Raw genomic sequence first — 26,385 nt, forward strand, 5'->3', positions numbered from 1 at the left:
TAGTGGTTCAACAAGATTTTATTATTACAGTATGATGGGGTGAGGGGTTCAACATATTAACACAAACCAGTTTATTAAAACAAAAATAAAATAATCCCCAAATTTTGTACAGAACAGCCACAAAATTAGTCTACTCACCAATAGCAGCCCCACCCCCTCCCCAAAAAACAAAGTTAAACACAAATCCACAGTCGCATAAGTATATCCACTATCCAATGACCCAAGACATATTGAACTGCTAAAAATAAACAAGTCCAGTATGTTTTATCTTCTATAGCCATAGATTCTGTCAAGATAACATGCATGCTTTCATTCATAGACTTCAAAACCCATCAACCTTCACATGCAAAGATAAAAATCATGTGATCTGCTCTCAAAATGAAGTTTTTTTTAATTAAAAAAAAAAAAAAAGCAAAACAAAAATCACACAGCAATACTACCATTAAATTTTCATTTTAATATCTCCACAAATGATGAATACTAAAGTTACAGACAAAGGATAATCATAATGCGACAGTGAAGAGAGGAGCTTCACATCAGCATTATAAATATGGAATTATAAATTTAAAACATTTCTGGCTTAAAAAATAAATCTGGTAGTAAAGGCGGCTCCAAAACTAGTAGGGTCTCTCTCTGCGTTCCTGGCGATGCTCACTCCTAAAAGAAATTTAAGATTTAGCAGGTTGCCTTTAGAAAAATTAAGAAATGCAAAAACACCATAACACATACTTATCCATTTTGCTGGGGCCACCTCGCCTCCCACCACCAACTCTTCCACCAAGCTGTTCCATAAGGGGACCAGGGGGGCCTGGAGGTCCTCCCCTCCTTCCTCCTCCAAATCCTCTGTCCATGCCACGCCCTCTGAAGCCCCCTCTATCTCCTCCACGACCTCTAAACATACCAGGCCCTCCACGGTCCATTAGGCCTCTGCCTCCTCTCATACCTGGTCCACCTCTTCCACGCTCTCCTCCTGCAATTGCAGCAGTTCAATTAATTTTAAGGGTAAGGCCACACTAAGCGATAGCGCGGCGATTTGACTCGCCGCGACTATTCGCCGCGACTTTTAATCCTCAATCGCTGGCGAAACTTTGGCGCTGGCGTCTATGGGAAATCGCGCAAAATCGCCAGCGTAAAAACACACGCGGCGATCTTTTTTCTATTGTCGCTCGAAATCGCCTAGCGAGGCGATTTCGAGCGACAATAGAAAAAAGATCGCCGCGTGTGTTTTTACGCAGCGATTCCCCATAGACGCCAGCGCCAAAGTTTCGCCAGCGATTGAGGATTAAAAGTCGCGGCGAATAGTCGCGGCGAGTCAAATCGCCGCGCTATCGCTTAGTGTGGCCTTACCCTAAAGGGATTCTGTCACTTTTATGGTTTACTTTTTATTTCTAAATTACACTGTTTACACTGCACTCTATTTAAAATGTAATTCTTAAAACATTCTTTTAGCTGCAATATTGGTGTGGAGGCAGCCATCTCAGTGTAGTGTGCCCTATTCTGAGCTTTGAGAAGGTGCCAGCACTTCATTCATGATGGAACTGTTTTGAGGCTGCTAGTGTTTCTCCCCTTATAATGTATTTCACCACAACCCCAAGTAGTGCTCCCTTCCTGCATGGGTGCTATTCTCATACATCTACCACTTGGGTTGTGGTGAAATATAATAAAGGAGAAACTATAGCTAGGGAACATGACTTGAGCAAAACATTCTTCAGCAGGTGTCAGGCCCATTGTTCTGTTGATAGGCTGATGGCGTGGGGGGTGGTGGCGATATTGCTCGAACTTGTAGTAAAGAATGACTGAAGATCAGAGCACAAGTCACATGGTTTGGGGGCACCTGGGAAATGGACATATCTAGCCCATGTATAAATTCTTGCAAAATTTTAAAGGCAAAAGTGTTAAACGTATTCTTAAAGTACTCAAATGATCAGGCTCAGATTTGCGGCAAGGCCACACAGGCCCGGGCCTAGGGCGGCAAAAAATAGGGGCGGCATGCCGCCGAGCCGCATTGTGGGGACGTGTGTGTCCCCATTCAATAACACCAGCTGCGCCAGCGTTTTTTTCGCCTGCGCACTGGGAAGGGGATGTGGCCATCTGGTCGGACCGCGCGGCCCACAAAGAAATCCGGCGCTGCAAATGATATCAGAACAGGAGTCTTACTTCAACTTTGTCATTAACACAGTACATATTGTATTTCAAAGTTAAAGCATTGCAGCATTGAGGTTAAACTATGGGGAGGGGGGCAGAAAAAATAAAAACCTGCGTAAAATGCGGGTACAATTTAAATTAGGGGATGCAAAGGCGATGTTTCACAATGATTTGTTATAAATGATTACAGCGAAAAATAAAAAAAAAATTAAAAAAAAAAAACAAAAATTGCAAAAAAATTATTTTACAACCAAAAGTAATCTAACTCCAGCTCAAACAAATGTTTCCAGAGGAAACAGGAAAACAAATAAATGACATTATAAATCATGCTATTTAGGGGAGAATTCACAAAAGTGTGGGTAAGCACATAGTTCTTAAAGTGTCTCCAACATGTCCTAAGCACGACAAATTCACAGAAGGTTCTTATTGTTTTATGAATCTGTTCTAAGGCCACATGTGTCGCAAGTCACGTATACCTGAGCTGTGGGGTCTGAAGCAAATTTGGAGTTGGATTAGCCAAAAATGTACCGACTACTAATAAAACTAAATACAAGCACTGAAAATTAAGGATAATATGCAGAAGCAATTTTGTTTCTAAGAACAATACTTTAATTGTGGATTGTATTTAACAGCTATTCTACAGCTATAGGCCAGGTTCAATTAATATAGAAGTTGTTTTAGGTTTTCCAATATGGATGTTTAACTTTGCTTTCAGTTTAGAAAATAATGAAAACCTTAAATAAACCCAATGGGCTGGTTTTGCTTCCAATGAGGATAAATTATATATCTTAGTCTTGATCAAGTACAAGGTATGGTTTTATTATAAAAGAGAAAAAGAAAACCATTTATGAAATATTTGGATAAAATGGAGTCTATGGGAGACCGGAACTCGGAGCTCTCTCTACAACAGGTTTCTGGATAATGGATCCCATAACTGTACATTATATTTTAATTACTTTGAAACACTCAGTTTTTGATGTTAATGTTTCTTTAAAAACAGGAGTCAGAGTTGAAAGATTTATGTACAGACTCCAATGCACTGATGCTTAAGACACAAAAATAGCCACATCCACTTAAATATTTTTTTGAAGAAATTGTTGGCGGAGTAGTATAATTATAGAAAATTGGTCTGTAAATAAGTCGGCACCAATACACCATTTTTTTTTACACAGCATTTGTATGACTTTTTCCCCTTTACCAATATATTGGTACTCCTATACAAAGAGGCAGAAACTGAAAAAATAAACATTTGAGCCACCCTTACCTTGAGGTGGAAAAGGAGGAAAAGGGCCATCAGGCTTAGGAGCCTTACATTGGTTGCATTCTGTTCTCCAAGCAAAATTTTGGTTTTCACATCCCCTAAAGAAAAGAAAAAAAATAGTGAGACGGAAATAGATACATTGACCAACACAGGAGCCACTTTTAGCTTTAATATAAAACTTTAATGAGGCTAAGCAATTTTAAGAGGGACACTGTCAGAATGAAATGTCTTTACATTTGCCAGCAAACAAATGAAATACTGAGCATAGGAAATGTATTCATGAATTTCTGTAAATACAGGATTTTTCTTTAGGTACTCTTAAATTTTGGAGATACTTGTAGCCGAATTCCTCGGTGATCTGAGAGAGGAGTAGTGGTGCCCTAGGCACGGATATCACCCCATTGGGGTTTACCATGACATGGTCTGGTGGTTTGTCAATCATAACTTGCACATTTACAGAGATACTGAATTACTAGTGAAACATGGGCCAGGCAATGTGTATTAATCAAACTCCTCTTCTGTATGTCCACGGCTAACTTGGCCAGGTCACCCTACAATTGTACTTCTGTATTTTACTTTGGTGTGCTCCTCCAACCCCCCTCCCCTTAGAGAAATAACTAAAACCACCCATGATGCTATAGACAAATAAAACGGACTGGCACATCAAGTACAGGCAGTTCTCATACTGGTAAGGTACATTTCAGCATTTTCTTAAAGGAGAACTAAACCCTGAAATAAACCGAACTCTAATGAACTTATTGCACCAGCCTAAAGTTTTAGCTTCTCAACAACAGCAATGATCCAGGACTTCAAACTTGTCACATGGAGTCACCTTCTTGGAAAGTGTCTGCGACACTCACATGCTCAAGTGTTCGCTGAGCAGCTGTTGAGAAGCTAAGCTTAGGAGTCGTCGCAAATTACCAAGCAGAAAGTGAGGTTGGTCTGTAATATAAGTGGACGCTACAGGGCTGATTATTAAATTCTGATGCTAATTGCACTGGTTTCTTAGCCGAAATGTAGTAATTATCTGTATTTCTATTCTATGTGTACTGTATATTGCGAGTCGGTCCCTGAGCTCAGCAAGTGACAGCAGCACAGAGCATGTGCAGTGAATAAGCAGAAAAGATGATGGGAGCTACTGGGTCATCTTTGTAGGCACAGATCTTTACTGATAAAGGGCTGTGGTTGTCTTGGACTGGTACAAAAACCCAAAACATAAATGTACAACATTTCTAGCTACTTCTTTAGTTAGGCTTTAACTCTCCTTTAATCACCTGTACTAGGAGTATTAGGCAATTTTCTTTAGGGCTGTGGCACAGAGTCCACCTGGTAGCATTTTCTTGCAAATAGATGGTTCAGATTAGACAGCTATTCATGTAAGGTGCCATTCAAAGGTATTTTGTGAAGCATTCACCAGCGGGGAAAGACTATACAATGGCAACATTACCTCATCTGTGCTTAGCCAAAACTGCCCATGCTCCTTCATTTATTTTGAGGATATATTTGTCCACCAGCATGTACGAATAGCACAGAACTGTGGTAGCAGCATGAAAACATGGAACCCCTATCAGTTCAGCAAAGCACGGACATACCCTTTTGTTCAACTACAGAGCTTATTCTGGACATACTTTTCACTTATGGTGTATACGAGTAGGGCAAACCGGAAAATTGCTGCTACTCCACGTTTGGTTTTGGTGACAGAGTTAATACACACACAAACCCTTTAACAGATTATGTTAACTATAGTTCAGTTTCTCCATTATACTCACGGGTTGGGACACTGCCAGTCACCAGCCCTGTGCTGGACATTGCCGCTAACTGGACTACCTCGTGGTCCACGTGGCCCTCTTGGCATGAATCCCCCACGGTCCCCTCCTCGACCACCCATGCGACCCATGGGACCTAAGTTAGAATAAAGGAAATAAAATTGTGCATAGTTATGCGATGACAAATATATCAGCCATAGTTTACATACAAAATACCACATAGGATAGATCTAAAAGGGGAGCAATATAATATCTTACCTCCACGAAGAGGTGGCGGCTGCCCTCTGCCTTCACGTAAAAGCAACCCACCTCTCATGCTACCTAGCAAAGACTTTTTGCGAGCCAGTGACACTTTCAACTTGTTTCCATCAAGATCCTTCCCTACAAAAATAAATGTTGACAACGTGTATGTGTATGCTTGGAAAAATAGCATTCCTGCTTTGGGGCACAAATAATTTTGTTCCAAGTGGCCTAAAATTCAATGACAAATTTACTTGTGCGGAAAGGCAGTGCAATGAGCCAGTGACTCCATGCACATTATCAGCCAGTGAGCAGAATATTTCTTTCAGTCATAGCACTCACTAGAAGGCTGCCTAAATATGGGTTGATACAACTGCATGAGTAGTATAGGTAATAAAACAGTATGTAACAATTGGCCAGCTTTCGTTCATACTACCATAAGTATGTACGGTTGAATGGTGCTTTGAGAGAGCGCTTTGGCAGGCTGCATATAAACACTCATTCAGGGAAATAAGGACTAGGTCTGCAAATCAACTTGAAGGAACGGTGTTCAGAGACACCTCCTCTCGCTCACTACTGGAAGGAAATGTCAATCATTTGGATAAACACGAATTGATGACAGAGTTGAGTAAAAAGGAGCAACTATAGGTTACAGAGGCAAGCATCTAGGGCACAAGTTATTCACAGCAGGCTTATTTCTGATTAAGCTGCTGAAAGGACACAGCTTATTCAATGCTTAGTATTAAATTATTAACTGGAGTGTTAATATGAGGACAGACGCAAATGTTTTAATATGAGGACAGAAGAAAATGTTTTATAGGGTAAGAAAGAATCTGCAAAGCCTGTACAGAAGCAATGAGCCGAAGCATACTACTAAAGCAACACTCTAGTGGTTTAATGGGAAACATTTAAATGTGTTGGAATGGACTAGTCAAAGTCCAGACCTCAATCCAATTGAGAATCTGTGGTCAGAGTTGTAGATTGCTGTTCACAAGCAAAAACCATCCAACATGAAGGAGCAGTTTTGCCTTGAGGAATGGGCATAAATCCCAGTGGCAAGATGTGGCAAGCTCATAGAGAATTATCCAAAGCGGCTTGCAGCTGTAATTGCCGCAAAAGAAGGCTCTACAAAGTACTGACTTTAGGGGGGGGGGGGGGGGGTGAACATCTTGGCATCTCACAAAATAATTCATTCTATAGTTTAAAAGGTTATTCTCAAAAACAATAACTTAGTATGGTGTGTAAGCAGTCTTCTTACTACGCATGATCCTGTGCTTTCAGACTAGGTGGAGCATTTTTTAGCAATGTGGACAATTACAAAGTTCATTTAGAATTACACAATACTGAAATCTTCTACAGCCTTTAGGTAACCTGCATTTTAGCAAGGTAGCGGGGGTGTCTGGGTTGCCAGGATCCATTGCCTCTCACTGCATACAATGTATTTGGGGCCGCAGCACATTTCTTTTCATCGGGAGCTATGGCAGGCAGACAGAGCCATTTTAACCACAACTGGTTCTCCCTAACAGTAGCAGCAGTTAAACCCCACATCCACTTTATATGTTGTAACCCTTAGGACACTGCTCCAAATAGCAGTGCAGCAGTAAAAAGTAAAAAAACAAAAATACTGCGTTTCAGAGCACAAGGGCTGAAAGTAGAAAATTGTTTGCCGCTTGTTAGATTTGAAGATTAAATTTAAAAAAAAATTATTTAGAGAACATCGTTTATATAGAGAACAGAATTGTGCATGATGAGGGCAATTAATCGGAGTGCACCATATATTCAAGAAAACATTAGGCAGTTTGCCATTAATAATACTAATCTTTACCATCACAAAGTTCTACAGCTGTCTTCGCTGAAGGTGGGTCTTCAAAAGACACAGTCCCATCTCCTTTGGGCTTCCCAGTTTCCTTGTCCGTAAAAATGTTTACAAGTGGTTGGCCTGTCCGCTTGTTTATCTGTGGGAGAGAAAAAGATGTGTCAGAAGATTTTTTTTTCTTCTTACCATAAAATGCTTTTAGCAGACTATTGGGATTCCTATTATGAAATAAGAGGCTAAAGCTTATAATGGCAGGAACGAGTTTGCACTGGTAGAAAAATCTGATAGCTTTAAGAAAGGGATGGATGGCTTTAAGAAAGAGGGAAAGTACCAAATAGTGAAATTATATCTTAACAAAAGTCCCCCCCACAAAGCAAAATTAGGGAAGGCTCCAGATGGGCATTTACATTGTATCAACTTAGAATTAACTAGCAGATAGACCGGTCTCATTTATACAATAAACAAATCATTTATGATCTGTACATGGTTGTAAGCAGAGCATGTAGCACTGAGCACTTGACAAAGGGCAATTTTGCTTGAAACATGTTGTGTGAATAAAGATTTTTTGCAGCAAAGTTCTGCATCTACCTTGGACTGTTTCACCAACTATATCTTCAATAGCACTGAGTACATAGGGAGGTTCTCAAGAGCCTGTGACTTGTCAGTCAAGGACTGCTTCCCAGATCCAGGCAGAACAGACTCTATACACTTGCTTTTTAAATACAATAGATGCTAAGTCTACCAAGAAACCAAATAAACGGTAACCAAATTTTGTTTTAATGACATTCCTAACTTTTATTTTGGTACTTTGAACCTGCATAACATGCACTGACACTTACCTTGACATCACCACAGTGTTTAAAGAAATCAACTATTTCTTCTACAGTCACATTGTCGTTTAGTCCCTGTACATACACAGTATTGTTTTCTGCCTCCACTTCTGGATCCAAAGGCAATGGTAAAGGCATAGAGGGTCCTACAACACAAAGCAAATTTAGATATAATGCCAAGTGCAGTACTTTTCACAGCAAATGTTTCCTTGTACTAAACAGGAGAAAGCGAGTGTTGGCCACAAAATGCACAAGCGAAATAGTAAAACAAAATCCTTTTTTTAAACTTTCATCTCTCAAGTCTCTTCCAAGCCTTGAACTTTAGTGTTATTTTTTACTTTTCAATACGTTTTTCGCTTGGCCTTTTTTTTGGTACCCCCCAAAGCTTAACACCCACATTATCTGTTCTCTGGAGCGGAGGGTCTGGGGCTGGAGCACCTGGACCACTGTCAAATTGGCGAGTTCTCTACTTTGTATTGTGCATCGGCTGCCCATATATTATTTATATGTCCCCCTCTAGCTAGCAACAAACACACTATAGCAAGCACCTATCTCTGTTGTGTCTAGCCTTTGCCGTATATAGACAGATTTCAAGACATGTACAGATCTATAATTGATCATCAATATAAGGCACTATAGTCTACCCTGGGGATGAGGGATTTTTGAGGAGAACTAAACCCTTAAACAAATGCCATTTTATATATTGAAATAACTGGTCCAGCATCTCTATAGTAGTAATGATCCAAAATTGTCACAGGATTTTTCCCTTCTTGGATTTTGCCAAGCGTGTCTGAAACATTCAAGCATCTGTCTCTCTTTTTGCAGGAGTTGGGAGTCTAACTTTGAATGGCAATTAAACCCAATACAATTTACAGTCCAATTAGGGGATTAGGTAGAGGCCCTCGTTGTGTGGCGCCCCACATGAAAGTCTGCCAGCTGTGTTGCTTTACCATATGTAAGCTTTAAAAGGTATCAGTACGGAGATTAACTGGCACCTGCATTATGCCCACATATAATTCCCCCTGCATTGTTCACAATTGTAATGATCAAACCCTGAAACCCTGTACTGTTTACATCTTAGCCCCAGACAAACTGCCCACATCTCATACAAAATGCTTAAGGGGCACCAGCATAGTGTCACTGTATGCAACACATTTTAGAGTGGTCCCGATAGGTTTCTCTGTCTCCTGCTCCATTCTGCCTGCCCTATGCTCACTGGGTGTGCCATACTCTGCCTGCCCTATTCTCCGTGGGTGTGCCATGCTATGCCTGCCTTATGCTCTCTGGGTTGGACAGTCTACCTGCCCTATGCTCCCTGGGTGTGCAATACTATTCCTGCCCTATTCTCCTTGGGTATGCTATAATCTGCCTGCCATATGCTCCCTGGGTGTGCCATACTCTGCCTTATGTGTATGTCATACTCTGACTGCCCCATGCTTCCTGAGTGTGTCATACTCTGCCTGTGGAACACAAGCCTGGTAGGGGTTATGGCATATGGATTTAAGGGCACGTCTTAATATCACAACTTTTTTCACATATGAGTGATATCCCTGAAGTGAGCAGCAACCAGTTGGTGCTACCACAATTAATGTGGACATGGTCCTGTGGTAAAGTGTAGGTTAAAGTGGGTGTGGTTTAAAAAGAGGGAGTGGTTAACACTGGTTTTCACGATCGGCGCTCCACTATGTAGGCCAGAAAAATTCCGGCCCTCAGTACCATAAAAGTTGGACAGCAGTGGCCTAGAAGATGCTTACAGCTCACTCACTATTAAAATGAAAAGAAATCCTGTCTCTCTAGATTCAGAATTTGTGCCAAAGTCAGTTATTTGGTTAGTTTTTGCTGGAATCCGTTATTTGATTTCTCCATTACTTCTGCTAGGAAAGGGAGCCCCCTAAAATATATATTGCATCAAACAGTCAGTGAATATCCGACACCCAACTTCTGCATAAGACAGAATGAAGAGAAACAGATGGCAAGACAGGGATAGTGAAGTTAAACCTGATTTCAGAAATTTTAATTGATTATATTTAGAAAGTTTCTTATTTAAGTACGATTAAAATTTTTCATTTTCCCCCTTTAAGATCTTCAAACAAAATTCATGACAATTCTGATATTAAAAACTTGCAGTTTTAAAAGGTAAAAAAACACAACACACATTCGTGTATGATCAGAAGTACAACGCCTTCCTTCTACTAGTACCCACCTAAATCAAGATCTGGTCCATCATCCAAGAGTCCTAGCAGACGAAATTATAAATAGAAGTTAGTATACAAGTTCACACATGCATGCACAACACAAACTTCAACATCAAAACTACTTAGAACCACTGTGAAATGTATGGGGGATACCAGGGCACAGGTGGAGGGGCAAGCAATAACCAATTCAGGCAGATCTGTTCTGCACATAAACCTTATTACCACAGGGCAAAATGAAAACCCCATAAAGAAGGGATGCACATGCACTGCTACCAACTAACCAGCAGGATGGCAGCAGTGAACAAAATACTTTTTAAAAGGGGGAAGGGCAATGAAGCGCTTAACACTATAACAATGAGTTGACTCAAATTACTGTGCCCATATTTAACAGTTTAAGTCCTCCAAATAAATCCATGTAGACCAATTTCAGTGCATTAATGCAAGTATTCCCCCAAATTACACACAACTCTGTTCAGATTTGCTTTTCAGCCGGGTAACCATATAACCGTGTATACCCCTACGTAATGCCAGCCAGACTCTTAAACTTCTGCACACGGGGAGTTATACACCATGGTATGGAGGTGAAAAAATTTAAAAATATAAACAAATGTAGCAGTTATATAAGTGGGGAAGGGGCATCTGTGTTACACTACCCATTTGTAATACTCAAAAACTTACCACCAGGCTTACTGAAGCCAGCTCGATCTCCACCGCTGCTGGGAGAATAAAGGTGAAGAAATGAAGGCCTTTTCCCTTTAAAGAGCCATTAACATTCTGGGCCTCGAATGGGGTTCAAGGGTACAGAGCCAGCAGTGGCTTAACATCTCCATACAAAGCATCTGTCTCATCTCGGCACTAATCTTCAAGGTTTTTTTTGTTTTGTTTTTTATAGCTGCTTTTACATTTACATACATCTACATAGGTCTTTATAACTCCGGGTTTAGACCATCAGCAGAAGTATTAACCTGACCAATATAGTAGCAGAAACCCTCATTTCATACATTGAACAAGATGCCATCTTCTGCTTTCATTAGCAAATATTTAATAAACCATACATTGTCCTAATTATAAAGACTACAATAAGAAGAGTGCAGAGGAACACTTTCTTTAGATCAGGGACATTTGTCAAACAAGTGACATATCAAGAGTGAAGACTATAAAGGCAATATTATACCTATGCATTAGTGAAGGATACATAAAGCTAAAGCTGTGTGGGAATTGCAAATCTAAAGAAAAATTATATAATGCTAGTGTAAGCTAAATAGTAAAAAATTTGAGTATCATACAGGTACCACCAACAAAGTTACGGAAAGTCCGTATAATGTGCACAAAATTAGGAAGTAATTCAGGGTATTATGAAGGGGCATAAACTAGCAATACTTGAAAAACTACAAATGACATTATTTAGCTTTGAATTTCCTGTCAAACAAGCATTGCATCTTTAACACTTTTTTTTTTAAATTTTTGTTAGCAGCAAGCTGCCCACACAGCTTAAAACCCTTAACACCAATATTATACAAACACATTTAGAATAGAAGATAAAAGTACATAGAGTTGAAACCTGATGCCACCAATTTGGCACTTAAATTTATGACTGTTTTCAATACATTGTTCTGTTCTAATATAAGTTTTATATTATTGACTGATATTGGGATATTTTTCCTCTCCATTTAGACACCGAGTCCCACTTTTCATAATGCTGTCGGCTGAGTGGGCACTTTTAAGAACTGAAGTGTATACAACGCTCTCACTTTGTAACCTGTGGCATATAAATTTGACAAAGCATGTTAAAAGAAGGGATTTTCATGTACAACCAATAAGAGCAATAGACATATCCAGGCAAATGACAATTCATGTATTATGGTTACAATATAAAGAGTCAAGACAGGGCTCAATGTACTACCAGTCTAGCATGTGTAAAAATATACATGACAGTCACATACTTTATGATCCTGAACCATTTGTCTATAAGATAACTGGAGAACATACAATACTCTATATAGGTTAAGAGTTTAAAATTTACAAACCATAATCAAACATTCTTGGGTTATATTTATCCAAAAGTGAATTTAGAAATCGCCACAGTCCTCTAGAGTAAAATTTCGCCACTCTACATTCATTTCTATGGGATTTTTAAAGGCGTATTTATCAAAGGATGAACTTTCACCCATTAATAAATACTCTTTTAAAAATCCCATAGAAATGAATGGAGAGTGGCGGAATTTCACTCTAGAGGACTGTGGCGATTTCTAAATTCACTTTTGGATAAATATACCCCTACAATTTCTTCTAACATGCAAATTGTCAGAACCATCAGAACAGGACAACACACAAGTAGTAAGAACAAAAAGTTTCCAAAGCCCTGCACCCTTATGTTTGCATTGTCAAGTGACTGATGCCCTATAAACTACAGGACAGCAGAGTTGGAAGTGTAGGTTTCGGGTCATTCATACTTCTGGTGCCAAGTGAAACTAAGTTTGTGCTGAAAACCAAGCCACTAGGGTTGATTGTCGGTATGCATATATGGGGGATGTTATGGAGAGGAGGAAAAAAAACCCCCTTAATTTTTATACATAATACCTGTTAATAGTGATAAATAAGCCTCCAGTGTATTTAAAAAAAAAAATCCAAACCATTTATCATTCAGCCAGTGCAACATTATGCTGTTGAAAGAATAAGTTAGTTGAAAGATTAAAAAAAAAAAAATTCTCTTACCCCATGCCACCACGAGAGCCCCTCCCACCACGGCTCATGCCACCTCTGTCAAACATGCCCCGACCCCTGCTGCGCGAGTCTGAGCCTCCAGAACCACGATTCTCGCCAGAGCTAGAGAAACCCTGATGGGGCTCCTGGCCATAGGGACTTTTACTACTAGAGTGATCTGTACGATAGTTGCCTAAAACAGACGAGAGGGGAAAATGTATGAAACTTAAGATATACAGTAGAACCCCCATTTTATGTTTTTCAGGGGACCAGAAAAAAATTATGTAAAATCTGGAAATATTTAAAATCAGGGAAATTTGTTAAAGTAACTTTTTCTTCAAGTACTGAAAGGATATAAGCACAGGAGTCAGTTTTACTTTGATATACAAAATTTACTGTGTTAATAAATTATGCATTGCAGTGTTAATGTTGCACTATACTCTTGTAATCTCATCCATCTATAAAACACAACATGCAGTTACTCACTCTGTTGTCCATAACTACTGCTCTGCTGCCCATACTGCCCTGGTGGCTGACTGCTATAGGAAGATGAAGGAGGTGGGTAACTGGTGGGAGGGGGTTGCTGCTGTTGGGGTGCCTGGTAGCTACTCTGTTGACCATATCCACTTTGTTGACCATAACTACTTGGCTGTCCATAGGAGCTCTGTTGAGAATATGAGGATTGCTGTCCATAGTTGCTCTGCTGGGAGTAGGAACTTGGCTGGGAATAGGAGCTCTGCTCATAGCTCGATGGTTGGGAGCTAGAATAGCTGTTCAAAAAAAATAAATAAATAAACAATAATAAAATTAAGTTTTATATTTGAAAACAAAGGACAGTGCCATGCTAGGACTCAGTCTGCAGAAATTGAGAGTGAGAGAAACCATAGGAGAGTGAAATAACTCCACCCCCCCCCCAAAACCATAAAATTTACCTTGAAGGAGGGTAGGATGGTGGTGCGCTCACTTGCTGCATTGAATAGCTTGCTGGAACTTGAGGGTAGCTGTAGCTGCTTTGACTATATCCCATGCTGGGCTGTGCATATGTGGCTGTACTCGGTGGGGGCTGACTGGTATCTGCTGGCTTGCTTCCATCTTGAGGTCTACAGAAAAAAAAAAAAAAAAATATATTTCATAACAGAAAATGCAAAAAGTTGATAAAGTTGTGATCTTCAAATCGTAAAGGCTAACGAATGTTGCATCCATTTTACAAGTATTTCACACAACTCACTTACCTTGCAGAAGCAGTACTAGCAGGCTGCTGAGCATAAGAAGGATATGCAGGTTGGGAACCATAGGCAGAGGGTGCAGCATAGGCAGCCTGGGTTGTGGTGGTAGCTGCAGTGGTACTGTCATATCCTGTAGAGCCATAACCCTGCAAGGGCTGGCTATATGATTGGGGAGCAGCTGGAGCAGTGTAACCTGCAAGGTTATTATAAAAATGACATGTTTCGCATTTACATTAAAGAGAACACGTACAGTAAAGTTTAACTCAGGGCTCTTAATTATATTTTTTTCCCTAGAACAGTGCCAATATAAAATGTATCCTACACACACACTGATGAAACGTCATTTGACTCTTACCTGATGACTTCTAGCATTGAATGAAACAGAAGCACTAAAACCAAATAAGTGTCAAGAGATGTCTTCTTCGAATGGGAAAAATTAGCTTTTCTACCAATTTGTCACTCAAACAAAAGAACCAAACATGGAGTAGTTTCCACTGTTTAGCTCAAGAATAAAGTCCTGCAAAATGTTTTGCTATGCACAAGTCTGCTTGTAAGAGTTCCCATTTTAAGTTAATTTCATGTAAATATGTCCAGTGTCACTTGGATGGTAGATCAGGATGGGTAAGCCACTTAAATAGGCCCTACAACCCCTCTTTGCTTGGGTGACAAAGGGGGCAATGTTTAAAGGAACAGTAACATGAAAAAATTACTGTTTTAAAGTAATAAAAATATAATGCAGTGTTGCACTGCACTGGCAAAACTGCTGGGTTTGCTTCAGAAACACTACTATTGTTTATATAAATAAGCTTATGTGTAGCAATGGGGCAGCCATTTAAAGTAGAGAAGGCTAAGGTTACACAGCAGATAAGCTCTGTAGAACATAATGCTGATATCTGGTATCCACTATTTAAACCTGTGCAATTAGCCTTTTTACAGTTTATGATATTTGCATTAATTTAAAACACTTTTTGGTGTTACTGTTCCTTTAACAGTGGTACTGCAACCAAAAATAATTTTAACATACATTTTAAATAATTGAAAGCTCAAATAACAGGGCTCATTTAAAGGGGTTGTTGATCTTCCAAGCACTTTTTACAGTCGAGTTCTCACCAGAGAATCTTTTCTTTTCAATTGCTTTCCATCTTTTATTTTTTTACCATTTTCCAAAATCTAAGGTTAATGTTCCTGTCTCTGGTGTTTCAGCCTGGCAGCTGTTATCCAGGTGCAGATTCTGAACAGTTACAATTTGCTACATTAGTTGATACATTTCTCAGCAGCTTCTGTGGCATATTAGTGACTATTGTATCAATTCTAACAATTGCCTTTAATGAAACTCTGGGATTCAGCTCAGCAGGGACAAAGATAAGAAATATATCAATTTAGAACAGATACAGAGTTTGCAACCCCCAGCCGCCAAGCTGCTTTAGAAAGGTGAAAATTTTACAAAACACAAAAAAACAAAAAGCTACTATTTTCTAATATTGAAGTAATTGAATAAAGACTATTTCTGGAAACAACTGAAAAAATGTGTTTGAAAGTGAACAACAAATATTTTAATCAGCTAAACTGTACAACACAAAGTATAATTTATTGACAGCAATAAAAGCCTTTCAGCAAGGGTTACATGGAAAAATGCTTTCAGGCCTTTGCACCCATTAGGGATACCTGTTGGTGGCTGTCCATAAGAAGTGGCATAGGCAGACTGGCCATAGCTGGCAGCGGTCTGAGCTTGTGTGTAACTGGCATCACTGGGCTGTCCATAGGTGCCATAACTCTGCTGCCCATAGGTTGCCTGCAAATAGGAAATTTAAGAAGTTAGCTTTTCAAGATGACGTTGGGGCTCATCAAGTTCATGCAGAACACCAATGAAGTATAAAATGCTTAACAGCAGGTTTACCTGTGCTGTCTGCGTGTAGCTTTGAGCTGGTTGTGCAGTATATGCACTGTAACTGCATGATGAAAAAGAAAAACACTGAATACAGGACACGTTACAAACATTACTCACATTTTTTTCTATTTGAGCATAGCAGCAGAATGACACTTTTGCAAATCGAGATGTTTCAATTGGATATTTAAAGGGATAGTCACAGTGTGACAAGTTGTGCTGTTTAAGAGCAGTCTGTTGCTAAATGGAAAGATAACCTGTTATCCAGAATGCTCAGGACCTGGGGTACTCTGGGTAATGGATATATCCGTAAATTGGATCTTTATACTTTAAGTCTACTAGAAAATTATTTAAAAAAAACCAATAGGATTGTTCTGCCTTCAGTAAGGATTCATTGTATCTTAGTTGGGTTCAAGTACAAGGTACTGTTTTAGAATAAGCTTACTTTTTAAAATAATGTACATTAAAGGTTATGTCATGTTTTTGGCAGATTAGTCTGATTTTGCAAATAAATTGTTACTCGATGTTCAGGTTGGCAAAACAGTTTCTCATCCAAAACTACTGCTGCACAAATATGGCAGGGCCCTCATGAGGATCAAGTTGGCAAAGTAAAAGCATTGGGAAAATACTTTTATTGCAAAATTATAAATATCATGCAAAGTTATGATGTAAAAAAAAAAAAAAAAAAAAAAGGAAAGGTTTAAAATGTTTAATTTCTGGTGTCCTATTTTTTTCTTCCCATAAATTGTGTGTGCGCAATATTTTCACTTGAGTCTACATGCATCACACTATGCTAATCCTATGCATATAGTGCATCCAACTGTTCAGAAGACACCTGATGTTTCCTCAGTACACAGAATTTAGAGACGATACACCCCCTTGCTTAACATGGCTTATGCTGAACATAATTTTTGCAAATGATTTCATAATTAAAAATCTAGTTATTGGACAGAAATACTAAAGCAACAACATGTGTGGTAATTTAATTATATTTATAATATTATATTATAGGACCAGAGTTCAGATAATTTCTTCTACATATGGCTTCTAACAAAAGGTAATGTAATTTTCTACCTTGCAAGGACCAAACATGGAGTAGCTTGCTTTGCAATAAAAACTTTTTTTAATTTATAAAAATTGACAAATATATGTTTAGCAGAAGCCCCTTTAACAGTACTCTACAAGCTCCCATCAATGTACAGGAATACCTCTGAAAGCATAGCTTGTAAAACATACAAAACAGGTAAACCAACTGACCTTTGTTGGGCTCCAGCTTGGTTATAGGTGCTGTAATCTATAACAGAGGAATGTTACACATTTAAGTAAAAAGGCACAAAAAAAAAAAAAAAAAAAAAAAAGAACAAACAAGCCAAAAACAAATCTACAAAGCAATACTATGGAAGAATACCTAGCTTTACATATTTATGAAATATTATTAAGAATGCATTCTTGTTCCAATGTGGCTAAAAACCCAGTACAGGTATGATTTGGATCTTCATACACTACTACTACTAAATCATATAAACAATAACCCCAATAGACTGGTTTTGCTTCCATTAAGGATTAATCATATCTTAGGTAAATAATTTTTGAAAATTTGAATAAAATGGAGTCTATGGGAGACAGCCATTCCGTAATTTGGAGCTTCAGAGAACCCCCATTTTACATTTTTCAGGGTACCAAGCAAATATGTACAATCCGGGAAAAGTGTTGGAAGTAACTTTTTCTTCAAGTAATGAAAGGATATAAGCACCGGAGTCCATTTACTTTGAGATACATTACTGTGTTAATAAAAAAGGTTAAGCATTACAGTGTTAAAGGGATACTGTCATAGGAAAAAATTTTAAATTGGTAATAGTGCTGCTCCAGCAGAATTCTGCACTGAAATCCATTTCTCAAAAAAGTAAACATATTTTTATATATTTAATTTTGAAATCTGACATGGGGCTAGTCATGTTGTTAGTGTCCAAGGTGCCCTCAGTCATGTGACTTGGTGACATACTCTAATAAACTTCAGTCACTCTTTACTGCTGTACTGCAATTTGGAGTGATATCACCCCCTCCCTTTCCCCCTCAGCAGCCAAACAAAACAATGGGAAGGTAACCAGATAACAGCTCCCTAACAGAAGATAACAGCTGCCTGGTAGATCTAAGAACAACACACAATAGTAAAAACCAATGTCTCATTGAGACACATTCAGTTACATTGAGAAGGAAAAACAGCAGCCTGCCAGAAAGCATTTCTCTCCTACAAGTGCAGGTACAAGTCACATGACATGGGGCAGCTGGGAAATTGACAAAATGTCTAGCCCCATGTCAGATTTCAAAATTGAATATAAAAAAAATCTGTTTGCTCTTTTGAGAAATGGATTTTAGTGCATAATTAACTGATGCTTTTTGGGAAAAAATAAACAGGTTTTCCGATGACAGGATCCCTTTAATGTTACATTATGGGGGGCATGTGCAAGGCCTCTCTGTCAGTCACATACACAACCTAAAAGCAATAAGTGATTGGTGCAGGACTGTTTAAGAGGCAGACTAATTGGAATCGACCATTTACAGGCAGAACCAAGGCAAAATATTCATCTGGTTAGTATTTTAACCCTCATTATTTTAAAAATAACATTCATAGAAGAAAAAAAAAAAAAAAAAAAAAAAAAAAAAAAAAAAGCAGTTTTTGGGATCAGGACAAAACTGATGTAAAATCCGGGAAAACATTAAAGTCAGGTAAATGCACCCATCGAAAGGCATTATGAATTGGTGGGGCCACAACTATGCACTCTCAGGTCTTATAATTATAAAAACAAAAACTATTTTTTTATTGGTATAAAAAGGACCAATTTGGCCTACCCTAAGGCCTTTAAGTGCTAGACTGCGAAACTGCCTTAAATCCACTCACTGGCGGGAAACAACAGCTACAACTCTCACATGATCAGCACCTCAGCCATCACCAATTAAAGGTGTGGTTCACCTTCAAACAACTAGTTGGTTTCAGATAGATAACCAGAAATAACTTTTTCCAGTGACTTTCTATTTTCTTAGTGTGATTGTTTTTCTAGTATTGAAGTGTAAAGTGTCATTTTTTACCTTCTGAAGCAGCCCTGGGAGGCGGGGTCGTCGACCGTGTAAACGGTTCTAAAAATACATACATTTAGTTGATACATTTATCTTTGTCCCTGCCTGAGCAGAATCTCTGGGTTTCATTACAGGCAGCTGTTAGAATTGATACAATAGTTGCTAATACTCCAGAGATACTGCTGAGAAATGTATCAACTAAATGTTGCAAAATTGTAACAGTTTAGAGTCTGTACCTGAATTACTGAGCTGCCAGACTCAAACACCAGAGACGGACATTCAACTTTAAACTTAGATTTTGGGAAAACAGTAAAAAATAATGGAAAGTAATTGAAAGAAGTCTTTATTGCTGGGGAACACACACTGAAAACTATACCTACCAAACAATGTAAGACTGAAAAAATATGGCATAAATCAGATCATATGTAAAACCCCGTTTCATTGTACGATTCACTGTGCACAAAAACACACCAAACTATACGTTAGGTCACATGAGCCAATTAGACAGTTGCGTCTTTTGTTTCTACACTTCTTCCTGTTACAGTTAGAGTTGTAGTATTTCTGGTCAGGTGATCTCTGAGGCAGCACACAGACCATCACGAAATGGTGGCTCAAGGCAAGAGATGTAAAACGGGAATATTTAAATATATATTCCAGTTTGTTAAGATTCTTTCATATGCCACTTAATTTAATATAAACCATCTGTTTTAAGTATTCATTTTGGGGGTATAGTTTTCCTTTAATAGTACTCAGCACTTGTGCATTTTATGCGGTTCTCTTAAAGGGGTTGCTTTCACCTTTGAGTAAAGTTTTAGTATAACGTAGAGAGTGATAGTCTAGAACAATTGGTTTTCATTTTTTATTATTTGTGGTTTTTAAGCTGGTTTTTTTTTATTCAGTAGCTCTCCAGTTTGCAGTGTCAGCAATCTGGTTGCTAGGGTCCAAATTACCTTAGCAACCATGCATTCATTTGAATGAGAATATGAAATATTAATAGGGGAGGGTTCGGAACAGAAACATGAGTAATAAAAAGTACCAATAACAACACATTTGTAGCCTTACAGAGCATTTGTTTTCAGATGGGGTCAGTGACCCCCTTTTGAAAGCTGGAAAGAGTCTGGAGAAGAAGGCAAATAAATCATATACGATAAAATAATGAAGATCAATTGAAAAGTTGCTTAGAATTGGCCATTCTAGAACATACTAAAAGTTAACCTGAAGGTAAACCACCTCTTTAAAAGTGAACTGCTAAGATCATTATATCCAATATAAATGTATAACAAGAGCATCCTCCGATTTCTGATAGGCTATCATATTGAGCAATAAACCTGAGCAGGAGTGTCTGATATTTCCAAAGAAATAAAATATTTTGAATCCCTATTTGGCCCCACCTGTAAATGCAGCAGACCAATCTAGTGTTACATATCCATAATTACAGTGGACCAACGTAACACAAGCAACCAAGCAAAAGAATGACCGACAGGGTCATGGAAAAACAAAATGATATCTATATTTATATACACACACACACACAATATGACAGGGAATGAAAACATTTGACCGTTTTTTTTTTTTTTAATTAATTACTCCAAAATCTGTTTAACAGATAAACGTATCCCCTCTTATCAAGGCAGGGATACTTTTTTTTCTACAAAAAGCATGTCCAAGTAGGGAGGTGCCAGGCTATGAAGTACAGACAAAGGTAAATAAAACAAATAAAGTGTCTCAATGCAGTTGACAGGGATCCACTGGATTCAACAGAAAATTTAATCAAATCAAACACAATACTTGGCTGAATGGAAAGCCTAAAAGTGGCCATAGACGTAGAGATGAGGCATTTCAATTGGTAATCTGCCTTTGCTTAGGGCTGATGTTTCTTTTACATCTCTATAGAAAGCAGTCTACTGCATATGTCTGATTTCCATTAGGGCAGGAGGCAGCGAGCATGCACACTAGGCAGCTTCACCTTTGAGTCAACTTTTAGTATACTGTAGAGCGATATTCGAGACCATTTGCAATTGGTTTTTACTTTTATTACTTGTGGTTGGAGTTATTTATCTTTTTATTCAGCAGCTCTCCAGTTTTCAGTTTCAGCAATCTGGTTACTAGGGTCCAAATTGCTATAGGGGCAGATTTACATAGAGTCGAATATCAAGGGTTAATTAAGAGACAGAACTTCGACTATCGAATGGTCGAATAGTCTAACGATTTTTAGTTTGAATCATTACATTCGAAGTCGCCAATTTGATGGTCGAAGTAGCCAAAAAAACATTCGAAATTCAAAGTTTTTTTTTTTTATTCCATTTCTTCACCCAAACTAAGTAAATGGGCCCCTCTGTGTACCAAAGGGGTCAGAGCTTCATGCTAGATAAAGAAGTTACTGATTCAACAGCAGATTCCAGCTTTTACCTTAGAAATCAGACTCACTGCTGGGAGAAAGGTATGTTCATTTGTGACCCATTTAGATTTTAGTAGGGATGCAAGTCATTTGGGGATTAAGCAAAATCCAAGTGCCTGGCTGAACCAAATACTTAAAGGGATCCAGTCATCGGAAAACATGTTTTTTTCAAAAAGCATCAGTTAATAGTGATACTCCAGCAGAATTCTTTACTGAAATCCATTTCTCAAAAGAGCAAACAGATTTTCATATTCAATTTTGAAATCTGACATGGGGCTAGACATTTTGTCAATTTCCCAGCTGCCCCATGTCATGTCAAGACATTCTATGCAGCACCTCTACTATATACAGTTGTAACTGTCTTCTCTGTAACAAGCATCTTATAACTGCTGTTCCCACAATGTGAATAGGGCAATATTTCCCAAAACTACATTATAAGGCATGTGGATAACCATTTTCAATTTCTAATAACCCCTTTTTAGTATGTTACGCAAATAAGTTTTGTAATACTTACTATTTGGTTGCAAAGCAGAACAATGTTTCAATGCTTTTGCATCAAGGGCACAACAATGGGTTACACTTCTCTAAGCCACGAGTATATTATGTTAAAAATTGTTCAAACCACTCGGCACAGAGAGCAAGGTCAGCAGCCAATGGGTGATATTCGACCTTCAGTGCCCCTTTTATGTGCTTGTGAAAGAAATCTGCTTTCTATGCCGTCTTTTTAAGAACCAAAACAAAAAGCACGCAATATTCTTGCTGACAAACAGCAATAACTGTTGCATTTCACATTTAAGCAGTGCAAAGTGGTGCTAAAGCTTGTGTTAAATTTAGAAGCAAGGAGTGAAAATAAAAAACACCTTCCAGATAACCTATGCTGCAGAGAAGCAAGCAAAAAAAAAAAAAAAAAAAAATGTGCACATTTTCAGGTTACACAGCAGATAGATAAGCTCTGTAGAACATAATGGTGTGATCTGTTATACACTATTTAACCTGTGCCATATAGCCTTTTTTCAATTTCTGCCATTGCTACACAACTGCTTGTTTATATGAACTATAGTAGTGTTTCTGAAACAAACAGATCACTTACCAATGCAGGACAACAGAACAGGATATTTTCACTACTTTTAAAACACTCATTTGACATTGCTATTCCTTTAATTCCTTGATTCAAGGTAAACTGTTTTAAGAACAGTTACAGGACCAGGAATACCACAAAAGTGGCTGTATGTGCATTTAAATGGGATACACTTATTTTATTCACTAAACAAATACAGTTTATAGACATCAGCTGCTGCATAGCCATGGGGTAGCCATTCAAGCAGCACAGGCCAAAACCTCACGTTTACAGAGCACAGAACTGTTTAAACCCATGCTATTCTGTGCAGTTTAACGTTACACGGAAAGAGAACCAGTGATCTACAGGACTATAGAATGAAATAAATTAGGTCAAGTTATTGCAAGAAAAGTTTCTACACCTTAATTAACTTTTAGTATAATATACAGTGATAATTTGAGAAAACTTGCAATTGGTTATTATTTTTATGGTTTTGAGTTTTTTTTAATTCAATAAGAGACTAGAATATGAATAGGAGAGGGCCTGAATAGAAAGATGAGTAATACAAAGTAGCAATAACAATACATGTGTAGCCTTACAGAGCATTTGCTTTTTAGAAGGGGTCAGTGACACCCATTTGAGTCAAATGAAAAGGGGCAAATAACCATAAAATAAAAAATAATTAAGACCAGATGAAAAGTTGCTTGGAACTGGCCATTCTGTAACATAGTAAAAGTTACAGTAAAGGTGAACCACCCCTTTAACAGAAAACAAATGAAGGCCAGTTGAAAAGTACCTTAGAATTAGCCATTCTAACATACTAAAAGGTAACGCAAAGGTGAACCACCCCTTTAAATGTAATAAATTCACGGACATCAAAAAACTCTAATTTCAAGCTATTTTCGTTTACTTCGACTAGGTAATAGTCCAAATTCGATAGAAATCGACATTTATCATGTACTGTCAATTGTGGACTTTGACTTTTTTTTTGGGAAAAACTTCATGCGCTGTTACTTTGATTTGTAAGATTCGATTTTCTTTCGAAAACTATTCACCCCAAAAAAATAATAATATATATATTTTGATAAATTTCAATTGGTCTTTTTTAATTTGAATTTCGAAGTTATGAGATCAAAAAAAAAAAAAACTCCCATTACTTTGAAATTCGACCCTTGCTAAATCTGCCCCTTAACTTTGTAACGTTAAGTTTTTATGTTATGTCCAAACTACAATTACCAATTTTATACAAGTAGAGAGCTGTTCAATCAATAAAAGTGAACCCCCACAAAAAAAGTTGTTGGAAAAGTAAACCATTTCAAGCAACTTTGCAATATACATATATTAAAAAATATGCAGACTTTTCATGATTTTTAATGGTTTCTGACAGTACCCTAAGCCTAGTCCCCCTGCTGATCTGTCTGACTACTTTGCTGAGCAGGGACTACTGTTACTTTGTATCAACAGTCAGCATCCTCCAAAGCCCACAATTCCCTGTACACATGATTTCAATGAGGAAAGGAACATAACAGTGCAATGCATTTTGTGTTATGTAGTTCCTGCATGCTGTCTGTAAACTGTGGAGAAGTTGTTACAATTTGTAACATCAGTGTTTAGTCCCTCCTTCCCTGCCAGGATTTCAAATGATGCAGAAAGAGAACTGTTAAACAGCTGGATTTCAGAATAGAAAATGGCATTTATTCATACTTTTTGAAGAAACCGGTAACTGTGATGGGTATATTAGGGGGTTTCTGTGTTATGTGGGCCTCTATCAAATTTTGGTTTGGAAGCAGGATTGCCCCTTTAATTCTGTAGAGGGACATGAATAGCCAAGAAAAGCAAGAACAATGACATTCTAAACATTATTTACTGGTTAGCTATGTAAACATGTGCTATATAGAATAGGCAACAGTTATTTAAATAAACTAGAGCTTCTGAGGCAAACGACAGTTTTGACCAATGCATGGTTACAGAACATTATATTTAAAACGCACACAAAACCATTACGGTTCATCATTCTTGTTTCATTTGCCTGGTGTATAGAAAACCTTACATTTGTCAATAAAAAGCAGTAGAAGCTGGTCATACCAAAGCAATGAATGCAACAACAGAAAGCGCCTACCAGTTTACTGGAAACTGAATTGCCCCACGTACTGGCACTTAAGTCTATGCTGTTTAGGCCACCTTTACAATAATCTCAATGAAAAATAGCACAGGTGGTTTTAGGTGTCTTACAGAGAAGAAACTCAAAAATGCAACAAATTCAGTGTCTACTCAAAAATAGCCAGGTTTAAGTGAGACAAACGCACATTGATAGCTACATATTGATTTGCATCCTCAGTCCAACCATTAGTTAAAAGGGAGTCATTCGGTCATTATTTTTATGGTACAGTGTACAGATTTTATTAATATTACATTGCACGTAATTAATTCTACCATTTAAATTTTTATTCTTGAACCAATAAGTGTTTTTTAGCTTAACTATTGCTGTGTGGGCTGCCATCTCTGGTCATTTTGCCTAGTCGTGTGCTTTCAGAGAGTCAGCACTTCACTACAAAACTACTTTTGGACAGGCTATTGTTTCTTCTACTCTGTGAAGGAGTCGTAGGAGGACTTGGATTTTTACTATGGAGTACTATTCTCATATATACCAGGGAGCCGTTATCTTACCTTCCCATTGTTCTGTTGATGGGCTACTGGAGAAAATGGAGGGGGTAAAATCACTCCAGCTTGCAGTGCAACAGTAAAGAGAGACTGAAGTTTTTCAGGGTACAAACCACATGACCGGGGGCACCAAGGAAACGGACAAAATGTCCAGCCTGATGTCAGATTTAAAAAATATAAAAAACTGCTCATTTGAAAAACAGATTGCAATGTGGGGTTCCCTTTAAATGAACCCTTTAAACAGATTTCAATGTGGGGAATCCCTTTAAATAAACCTAAAAAAAAAAAAAAAAAGTTGACCGAGCATTTCATGAGTATATATTTGAATGTTACCAATAACAAGACCTGGCCATGTGCCCCTGTTAAGCATATATAAAATGAATGGAACAGCATGTTACCAAAAAAGTGGTGCATAAAATGAACAGTTCTGCTCAAGTAATGATAATAAATAGAAAACAGGATTACTTAGAGGCTTTAGATCGCAAGCTCCACTGGTGGAGGGAAGGGTGTATAGTCTTTGAAAAGCCCCGCGAAAGATACGGACAATACCGAGAGAAGGATTCCACAAGAAACTGGTATTATTGCAAACATATTGAAGTTTATTGTACTGCAGAGGTAATGCAATGGATAAAAAACGGTGCGATTAATATCTGGGTCACAACAAGCGATCAATGGGGACAATCGCTCGGGGAGGAGTAGAGCGCCTTTCAACAACGGTCACATCTGTTACTCAATAATAACACTGCGGCGTCACAATGTGATGCTCAGCGCCTGCTTCTAACCTGAAGTAAAGCCGGAGAGATGCTCAATACAGAGACCGAACATTAACACCGCTGCCTAAAAGCGAGGCCTAACTAAGCGGAGGCAACAACACCCCACTATATTTCATATAAAACGAACCATAGTTAGCTATAAACACGAGAGTCGGCAAATGCATACAGTTTAACACTGAAAACGCCTTTCAGCAATGCAACTGCATCAATAATAACCATAACGTCGTAGGTACTTCCAGTTACTTACCGGTAGACGCCATTTTGTAAGCCTTCAACCACCGCAGCGCTTGTGTAATTGACCACGCGTTGCTCCTGCGCAGTACTCTACGTGCGGACCATACCACTTACGCAGAA

The 26,385-nt window shown here is 38.3% G+C and overlaps 1 protein-coding gene across 3 annotated transcripts; it reads right to left on the reverse strand.

The window, feature by feature from the left end:
- On the reverse strand, positions 1-26,384 carry LOC398367 (RNA-binding protein EWS). 3 transcript variants are annotated; one of them, XM_018260582.2, is made up of 17 exons: positions 26,279-26,384; positions 17,325-17,361; positions 16,080-16,131; positions 15,848-15,974; positions 14,189-14,375; positions 13,889-14,056; positions 13,443-13,726; positions 12,969-13,149; positions 10,932-10,966; positions 10,262-10,294; positions 8,068-8,204; positions 7,238-7,367; positions 5,431-5,553; positions 5,176-5,308; positions 3,410-3,504; positions 730-970; positions 1-657 (listed from the first exon to the last, which is right to left on the reverse strand). In XM_018260582.2, the coding sequence occupies exons 1-17, from the start codon at positions 26,289-26,291 to the stop codon at positions 618-620; spliced, it is 2,016 nt and encodes a 671-aa protein (XP_018116071.1). In that variant the 5' UTR covers positions 26,292-26,384; the 3' UTR covers positions 1-617. The 3 variants fall into 3 exon arrangements, with proteins under 3 accessions (XP_018116071.1, XP_018116063.1, XP_018116088.1); XM_018260574.2 differs by having other exon boundaries at positions 10,932-10,969; XM_018260599.2 differs by lacking the exons at positions 1-657; positions 730-970; positions 3,410-3,504; ... (2 more) ...; positions 7,238-7,367; positions 10,932-10,966.
- Position 26,385: the final 1 nt, after the last annotated feature.

The sequence above is a fragment of the Xenopus laevis genome, chromosome 1L (genome assembly GCF_017654675.1).
Source record: "Xenopus laevis strain J_2021 chromosome 1L, Xenopus_laevis_v10.1, whole genome shotgun sequence".
Classification (NCBI taxonomy): Eukaryota; Metazoa; Chordata; class Amphibia; order Anura; family Pipidae; genus Xenopus; species Xenopus laevis.

Excerpts from the sequence above, each read along its gene's own strand:
- LOC398367 (XM_018260574.2), bottom strand. Across the intron at positions 10,970-12,968 it reads GGCTCTCGTGGTGGCATGGG|CAGCGGTGGAGATCGAGCTG; the intron begins GTAAGAGAATTT and ends TTATTCTCCCAG. Across the intron at positions 5,309-5,430 it reads GCCGCCACCTCTTCGTGGAG|GTCCCATGGGTCGCATGGGT; the intron begins GTAAGATATTAT and ends ATTCTAACTTAG.